The sequence below is a fragment of the Sinocyclocheilus grahami genome, unplaced genomic scaffold, assembly GCF_001515645.1.
Source record: "Sinocyclocheilus grahami isolate Dianchi unplaced genomic scaffold, SAMN03320097.WGS_v1.1 scaffold31.1, whole genome shotgun sequence".
Taxonomy (NCBI): Eukaryota; Metazoa; Chordata; class Actinopteri; order Cypriniformes; family Cyprinidae; genus Sinocyclocheilus; species Sinocyclocheilus grahami.
This window is the reverse complement of record NW_015505210.1, coordinates 1,992,785-2,002,053: the sequence shown is the minus strand read 5'-3', so window position 1 is coordinate 2,002,053 and position 9,269 is coordinate 1,992,785. Positions and strand designations below refer to the sequence as shown.

The 9,269-nt window shown below is 36.3% G+C and overlaps 2 protein-coding genes across 4 annotated transcripts in view; one reads left to right on the top strand and one right to left on the bottom strand.

Moving 5' to 3' along the window:
- immp2l (inner mitochondrial membrane peptidase subunit 2) overlaps positions 1–9,269 on the bottom strand; it is a 105,157-nt gene that overhangs the window by 9,511 nt on the left and 86,377 nt on the right. For all 3 annotated transcript variants that reach the window (XM_016260572.1, XM_016260561.1, XM_016260564.1), the window contains exon 4: positions 1,082–1,147. In XM_016260572.1, coding sequence (XP_016116058.1) covers positions 1,082–1,147 — 66 coding nt within the window. The remainder of the gene's footprint in view (positions 1–1,081; positions 1,148–9,269) is intronic.
- The window catches only part of LOC107574078 (leucine-rich repeat neuronal protein 3-like), an 11,736-nt gene continuing 6,774 nt past the window's right edge, over positions 4,308–9,269 (top strand). The window contains exon 1 of the mRNA XM_016260550.1: positions 4,308–4,499. The gene's annotated coding sequence lies outside the window, so the exon portion shown is untranslated. The remainder of the gene's footprint in view (positions 4,500–9,269) is intronic.

The following is a 9,269-nucleotide window of genomic DNA, read 5'->3' as shown; positions in this document are numbered from 1 at the left end:
AGTTTTACTACAAATACTGTGGTAAACTGTGGTTACTGTAATAAAACCATGGTTAATTTTTGTAAAAGGCTGCCAGGCTGTTGTACCCCTAAAGGTGAAACTTTAGCATATTTTTTTCTGACAGATTTATTAACAGCAATAACAGAACATAACACAATCCATTTGAACTTTTAACAACCAGTTTAAATGCATTTACTTGCACAAACTAGCCAATTTAAAATAAATATTACATGTACACAAAAGTTTGGGGTCAGTAAGATTTTGTACTTTTTTTTATGTTTCATGCTCACCCAGGCTGCACTTATTTGAAAAACACAAAACAAACATTTTTTATTATTATTTATTATTATTATTGCTGCTTCATATTTGTGTGGAAACCGTGATGCATTTTTCAGAATTAATTTTATATATCGTAACAATGTTATGTAGGCTAATGTAATAATGTGGCAATGGTTTCTTAAGATCTACTTACGCGTCTGATGCTTTTGGGAAAAGCAGCCCTATTTGAACAAGCACTTTGAGCCATGTGTCAGCAGCGAACGCTGTCTTTGATTGGTTGGTTCTGTCTTTCAGCATTTGCGTGTGTTCCGATGAGCAGGAGAAATGGTTCTATCCAACACAATTATTCGCTAATATAGTCTATTTTTCCACTTAGAAGCGTATTTTATGCACCGAATTTCTTGATAAATAAATAAAATCAATGGTTAAAAAAATGCACTTTAGAATTTATATTTTTATGTGAAAACCCACCACTTCAGGTCGACTTTGCACCGCAGACTTATTTAAATATTGCGCAGGAAATACAGATCCGATCGGTTATCCAGATCGAGAAGTCAGCTGATGTTGCCAAGTGTAAACGCGCCGTGTCCTGATTGACTGATGATCCGATCTGCTTGATCAGATCATGGTGATCGCATGTTAATGCCAAGTGTAAACGCAGCAGTAAACAATTTTCAGGCAACATTTAAGTGGCAAACAAAACATTTTAGGCCATTAAAACTCAAGAATCAATCTTGATGCCATCTAGGACACATCAAACTTCATTTGCACCTTGTTCATAACTTAATTTCGGAAAACTTACTTGATGAAGTCACCCTCGATCCCAATGACCCGTTTGATGATCTTCTGCTGAGGGTCCTTTGGGCTCCTACAAAAGGAGTGAACAGATATGTGATGGTAAGACTACAGTATTTGCATACTGATGATGACAGAACTCTTCCTGGTTTATTTGAGGATGCTGCTGAGCTCAGTGGATTATGGGGCATTATGGACAGTTTTCAGAGACCAGATGGGTCTTATCTGCTGGAGTAAGTCAAGAAAAGACTCAATGAAATGTCAAAACTCTTGATTTTCAGGGCGCAATATTATTAGATCATATTTCATTTGATTCAGTTATAGTGTACTCATTTGGGACAATGCCTAAAGTTTTAAATGTAGGAAAAGGAAAATACTTCTTGAATGTTGTATATTTACTTGTCTATGAATTTTGGCTGTTTTTGTTACAGGAGACTGTTTCTGCCACAAACAAAAAAAAATAAAAAAATTCACTTTATATCTCAAAAAACGTTATTTCTCATATTTGCACATTCATAATGTGACTTTTAGCTAGCAAATTTATGTTTTGTAATTGTAATTTTTTAGCCTATCTCGTAGTGTGGCTCACAAAGTCTCACAATGTGACTTATTTTTTTATATTATTTATATTTATTTAACTTTATTATATTTCCAAAAGTGGATTTCCATCCATTTTTAATGACCTATAAAGTCACTGAATAAAGATTTTTTTTAAAACCAGAGTTATTGTTACCTAAAGCTATTAAACTATTCAAACTATTAAACATTGTCTTTGTTAACGGAAATAAAGCTAAAATGAAATATAATATAAATATTAGATGAAAAACTAGATAAAATATTAGCCAAAATGAAAAAAGAAAAAAAAAATTGGAAAAAATACCTTAAATGAAATTAGAAATATTGACTTGAAAACTAATTGAAATAAAATAAAGTTGAAGTAAAAAATACAAAATTCAGATAAAAATACATTTATAAAGAATATAAAAGAAATAAAAATGAGAAAAGCACTAAAACTAGAAAACTGAATATATATATATATACACACATATATATACAGTGGGGCAAAAAAGTATTTAGTCAGCCACCAATTGTGCAAGTTCTCCCACTTAAAAACGGATGAATCCCGGTTTTCACTGTACAGGACAGATGGCAGACAGTACAACTGCACATTTTAGAGTGACCTTTTATTGTGGCCCCCCTAAGGCACACCTGTGCAATAATCATGCTGTCTAATCAGCATCTTGATATGCCACACCTGTGAGGTGGATGGATTATCTCGGCAAAGGAGAAGTGCTCACTAACACAGATTTAGACAGATTTCTGAACAATATTTGAGAGAAATAGGCCTTTTGTGTACATAGAAAAAGTCTTAGATCTTTGAGTTCAACTCATGAAAAATGGGGGCAAAAACAAAAGTGTTGCGTTTATAAGTTTGTTCAGTGTATATAAGCAAATTAAAAATATTAATAAATACTATAACAGTATATAAATAATACTAAAATAACACTTAAAACCATATCATATTATAGATCATAGATCATATTATATACACAATGTAAATTTTCAATTGTAATTTCCATCATAATAAATGGCACAAAAGAGTGATTTATCGCAAAGAAACAAAATTCCTTTTTCATGACTAGTTACAATTATTTCCATGACTTTTCCAGGCCTGGCAACCCCAAGTTCCTGAACATTTCCAGGATTTCTGTTAGTGAAATTTATCCCACATAGCTTTTATTTTGAGGTCAAGTCTTCGTAAGTGTTACATTTGTAGTGTTTGAAGTATTTGTTCCATCATTTTTGACCTGATCCCCACATCATTACCCACAATGACCCTGACTGTGCTCGAGCCACAACCTCGTCTTCCAGGAGACTGCAAACTTCTCATCCCACCCACTTCTGAATCATTCTGCCACTGGTTGTCATTCCATGTTTTATGGAATTTCATGTACAGTAATCTTTTCTGCTCGTTTCCTTTCCGCAAGACCGCTTTCTCAGCTGCAACACACCCTGTAAGGCTTCTTATAAGATGACTTCTCACGGTTGAAGTGTGTACTATGGTGCAAAACGTCCCTCAAATGCTGAGGAAGCACTTTGGTGAGAAATTGCCTACTTCCTTTGTGACAGTCTGAACACCTTGTCTTGAAAATCTAGGCACCAGAACAAAAACTGTTCCTCTAGATATCTCACAAGGCATCGGTAGGACATTTTGTGTTATCTCTTGTTAAATAAAGTTTACTCTATTGCTAGTTTTTAACTACATAACAGTTTGATGAGGTCCCAAAAGTCTGAGACCATTCTTGATGCCACTTTTCTGTTTTAAAATTCATTTAAAATCAAATTTCAGATAAAAAAAAAAGAAAATTCAATGAACGCATCACTTCAAGCTTCCTGTCAGAACCTATGCGACGTTAAATCTTCAAACAGCTCTAGCGCAGCCTCCATCCGTCACACACACACACACACACACACACACACAGGCGCCTCTTCTGCAACAGCCCTGACGCTCAGCCTGATTTGTGATTTTCATTACCTCTGCAGGCCTGAATGTTGTTGGTGTTTATCTCAAGTGTTACATACGGCATGCTGGGAGAATATATTCTGATTTGTCAAGTAGGATTTTGCAGTAAATGCAAGAGCCCGGTTGAGTGTGTGTTAAGAAAGACTTATCTAAAGACTTTCGATATTGATTATATCTTGCAAAAACTGTTGGCCAAACTGGAAAAAATAATCAAAAAATTAGAAAGCTCTCATTATCCAAATGCCTCAATAAATGTTTTAAATATAGTCAGAATTAGTCCAGTGGTTTTCAGCTGGAGGGTGTATGTGTGTGTGTGTGTGCATATACCTATATACTGAACCAATTAATGTCCAAAGTCAAATCTGAGCAAAGCTACTTGAGAACCACTGATCTGGTCGACAGCATTTGAATATTGAAATTGCGCATCTTTATCAGTCGTAGCCTCACGGGCAGAGCGCAGAAAAATACAAATAGAAATTATGTTGACAAGGCAATGATAGAGAGAAGTTTGAGATTGCACAGTGAACAGACGGTAAAAGCGAGAGATGTAGTAGCCCCGCCCCCTTTCGGGAGTCCTGACCTGACTGACAGCTCTGCTCGACCAATCAGTTTGCACTGAACGCACGAACTACAGGCAGCAATTTGCCTGTCCCCGGGGAGACTGGGTGGAGGATGCGCGCACGAGCATGTGTGCTTCATTAGGAGCGCGGCACAGACAGCTGGATGGATACGCGCTTCTCCGGTCCTCAGTCCGCGGTGTGCTCAGCATCTTTTCCAGAACAACCGTATGGAGAGAGACCCCACATCTCTCACACTGGAAGTACAAGTCTGGAACTCGATCCCGCGATTGAGAGGAAAGGAATATATTATGCGTTTCAAACAAGAAATCCAATTCTCTCCGGTAAGCGCGGCTCTCTCATCCACTCATGACTCATGAGCATCCTGTGTGATGGGGGATTTTAATAGCGTGCCAATGCAGGGCTCTTAAAGCCAAACGTACTGTATGCGCTCAATGAGTATTAGCATCACTTCTGTATATATGCTATTTTAATCATCCGTTTTAATCATGACCATATTTTGGATTAGAAAAGCTCTGCGCATCCGCGTAAGAAATGTCGTAATCTCGCGCAGAGACTCTACAGGTAAGGGGAGGAATAACTAACTGTGAATCCAATGATGTGATGAAAGTGATCAAGAGGAAATTATTGATTTATGACTCCCAAAGTTACTGCAAAGGATTTTATAGATTTAATGCGAGTAATACAATTATAAGGTATATTCTGTAACAAGTTTGAGAATGTATTAATATTCTGGAAAAAAAGCTTAGTAAAAGTTATTAATATTGAACAATGAATGCTTCATTATCAAAATTGAGGATTTAGGCCAAACTGTATTATTCTTGCACATACTCATCTGGATGTTACCTAAACATTATCTTAACATTAAAACAAATGTTTAGCATTATTTCTGGATAATTAGATTTGTTCATGTACAATCAACCATCATAAAATGGTCTTATAAATCTTGCTGTATCACTGTGTGTAAAATTTGTGATGGTCACAGATGCTTTCAAGCGCTACAGTGAAATATAACAAAAATATTTTACGCCACAGCTCATATAGCACTTCATTTTAACAGACGTCATTCGGTTCTGCTATTCTTCAGCTTAAAATATAAAAACATGCCATCTACAAACTAAATACAGGTTATGTTTGCTTCCTATGTCAGATGGTAAAAGAGGCTGTGATGCAGCAATATAAAACAAACCGGCTATTAACTTGAGTTTCCTCAGCATAGTTCATGTAGTTCTGGAATAGGACACTTAGGGATCTTATAGTAGTACAGTTGTATGTTAAAAACATTTGGCTTCTCTTCTGGTATGCACACAAAATTTGGGTTTTTGGTTTGGAATCAAAATGCAATAATACAGGTTAATGTAATATAAAAAGGGACACGGAACCAGTATTTGGTCTAAGCACCACTGATTTATGGTATTTGCTCCTGCCTCGTGTATGAACAAGGTGTAGATGGGAGTCAACTTTAGAGATGAAAGAGAGAAATCAATAAGGACAACAGAAAAAAAATGCTAACATGTCTTAAGACAGGGCTGAAGAATATGTGACAGAAATAGCTGATATATCTATAGGGATTCTGTCAGCAGTGCTGAAGCGTAATTAATTGCTGTTGTACGGTGTGTTCACCAGCAGTGCGGAGCAGGTGAGAGCTGGAGGACTATATAACACACACACACACTCTCTCTGATGGTGCTTGTGTCAGCATAGTATCTTAGCATCTACAAACTAAATACAGGTTATGTTTGCTTCCTATGTCAGATGGTAAAAGAGGCTGTGATGCAGCAATATAAAACAAACCGGCTATTAACTTGAGTTTCCTCAGCATAGTTCATGTAGTTCTGGAATAGGACACTTAGGGATCTTATAGTAGTACAGTTGTATGTTAAAAACATTTGGCTTCTCTTCTGGTATGCACACAAAATTTGGGTTTTTGGTTTGGAATCAAAATGCAATAATACAGGTTAATGTAATATAAAAAGGGACACGGAACCAAAAAAGGGACATGTATTTGGTCTAAGCACCACTGATTTATGGTATTTGCTCCTGCCTCGTGTATGAACAAGGTGTAGATGGGAGTCAACTTTAGAGATGAAAGAGAGAAATCAATAAGGACAACAGAAAAAAAATGCTAACATGTCTTAAGACAGGGCTGAAGAATATGTGACAGAAATAGCTGATATATCTATAGGGATTCTGTCAGCAGTGCTGAAGCGTAATTAATTGCTGTTGTACGGTGTGTTCACCAGCAGTGCGGAGCAGGTGAGAGCTGGAGGACTATATAACACACACACACACTCTCTCTGATGGTGCTTGTGTCAGCATAGTATCTTAGCTAATTATACTTCACACCAGGTATTTGAAGTGACACCAGTGTGATAGGAAACAATGCTGATGTATTACAGCACACTGGGGAAAACGCACTGATGTAGTCAGGCTCATAACTCATGAAGTAAAGTTGGTTATATTGTACAGTTTTTAACAGATTAGTATAAAAGAGTAGAAAAGAACAGAATAGTATAAAGTGAACAAAACAGAATAGAATGGAATAAAGAGAATGGAACAGAATAAAGAGCAGAGAAAACAGAAAACAGAACTGAATACAATATAATAGAAAAAACAGAAGAAATACAACAGAGGAGAAAAAATATAACACACTATAGCGAATAAACAGAAAAAAAAAAAAACAGAACAAAAGAGTAGAACAGAATATAAAATATTAAAACAGAATAAATAGAACAGAGAGGAATAAAATTGAAAAAGCAAAATGGAGTATAACGGTAAAACAGAACATAAACTAGAATGTAATAGTACAGAATAGAATAGAATAGAAATACACTGAATAGAAAACACAATAGAACTGACTAATCAGAATTAAATAGAATTAGACAGCAGAACGGAATAGACCAAATTAGAAAAGAGCAGAAAAGTCTATTAGGATTGAGTAGAGTAGGATAGAATGGTATAGATAAAACAGAACAGAATAGGATAGAATAGACAAAACAGAACAACATAATTCAAAACTGCAAAACAGGAGACAAAAACAGAATAAATGAAAACAGAGGAGCAAATAAAAGAACACATTAGCAAATAAGCAGAATAGAACAAAAGTGTATAATATATTAAAAACAGAATAAAATATATTAAAAACAATAAAAACAGAATAGAATAGAACAGAGCTGGATAAGAATAAAAAAGAATTTGACAAGAAGAAGAGAATAGAACAAATTAGAAAAGAACATCATTTTAAGATTGAGTAGAGTAGAATAGAAGTAGAGTAGGAACAGAGTAAAACAAAACAACAGAATTAAATACCACAGAACTGAAAAAAAAATACAACAGAGGAAATTAAAATAGAACTCAATAGAATACATTTGAAAAAACAGAATAGAAAAATGCATAATGAAAACGAATACAATAAATAAGAAAAATTAGAATAGAGTAGAAACGAACATAGCAGAACAAAACAGAATAGAGCAGAAAATAGAACGGTGCAGAATATAAAACATTATAGAATTTATAAGAGAATACAACAGAACAGAATCAAATAAAGCTGACCAGGGCAGCATTTCCCAAAGCATCGTAAGCCTAAGCAGATCGTAGAACCATTGCCACCAGTGATCTCTACGATGAGAAACGCAGCCCAGATCAGAACAGAATTAGAAAAGAGCAGAAAATAATAATAGAATTGAGTAGAATAGAATGTAATAAATAAAACAGAATAGAAAAAAACTATATGTTCCGAATCTCAACCAGGTATATCCACAGCGTCATTACTAGTTTTACATGTGAGTGGTGTTATACTGGAAAAGTCAACTTATAGAGATGATTAACTTCAATTCAAAAAAATGAAAGCAAAAGAAAATTTCAGCTACAGAATCTGTAAATGAATTAAAACCAAAGCAGAAGGTGAAATGAAAAACAGTCGAATGCTGCCTCTTTGTTCCGGCATTTAATATTTCTACTATTGAAGCCAAACTAGAAGTGGTCCTGGTCACATGGTCAAGGGCTAAACGTTTAATCCATTAACTTCACCATCACAAAGAGTCTGCCTCTGCTGTGTTTTAAGTATTCTGCCCGCCGCACACGTACAGTATTTCGCTCTTGCTTTCAGTCACTACGCAGTATGAAACAAAACCTGAGCAGCCCCCTCAGATCCACTCCATTCCCTAAACACAAACCAGAGGGAAAGGAGTTTCGCAGTCTGTTATGCCATTGTAATGTGACAAGGTGTCACCTCCAATTCATGATGTCCCCCCGCACACGCTTCGCTAGGAGTGCTGCCCCGTTGCCGAAGTATGGCAAGATTTCTACTCATTCCAGCCTTGTGAATAAAACATAGCACAGCAGGGCCACTTTATGTGGTGTCTGTAGCATTAGACGAGTTTATGGAAAAGAGAGAGAGTGTGTGTGTGTCTATGTGTGTTAGTTTCTTGAGTACTTTCTCTAAAAGAGGCAAACTATAAATATTTCAGGTAAAGTGGTTGGACTCTTGACTCTAGGAAAGGAGCGGTTGTCAACAAAAAGCTGTGATTAATGCAGACAGACAGAAGAACTGCTGTTGGTACTGTTCAGACAAAACACACTACAAACGTCCACTGAAAACTTGCTTAGAAAAGCACTTGGTGCTAAACGCACACAACTTCTTTGACAGGTAGTCAATCACCACATAATTCATGTTTCAAATATGGTGGGATTTTGGAAATTTCACTGTGGGTGATCACTTTGCTTTGAAGCTTTGGCTTCAGAACAGTTTAGCTGTACATACATATATATATACACACAGTATACACACACACACACACCCACATATGTGTATTTAACAACATATTGTTACGGAGCTGACAAGACGTGAGACGTGCGGATCCATTCGCAAATCTTTATTGTGGAGAAGACCGAGACGTGGTCATAAAGCAGGCAGGGTCAAACAGAGGCAGACAGGTATATGGCGGGCAAGACACAAGAATAGTCCTAGGGCTAGCGTGGGTCGACGATTGGCAGACAGAGTCAGAAGGGGCAAGACTAAGGGAGAAATCCAGGGAACCAGGCGAAGATCAGAAACCGGGAAAAAGGCTAAGGCTAAGGCTAAGGCTAAGGCT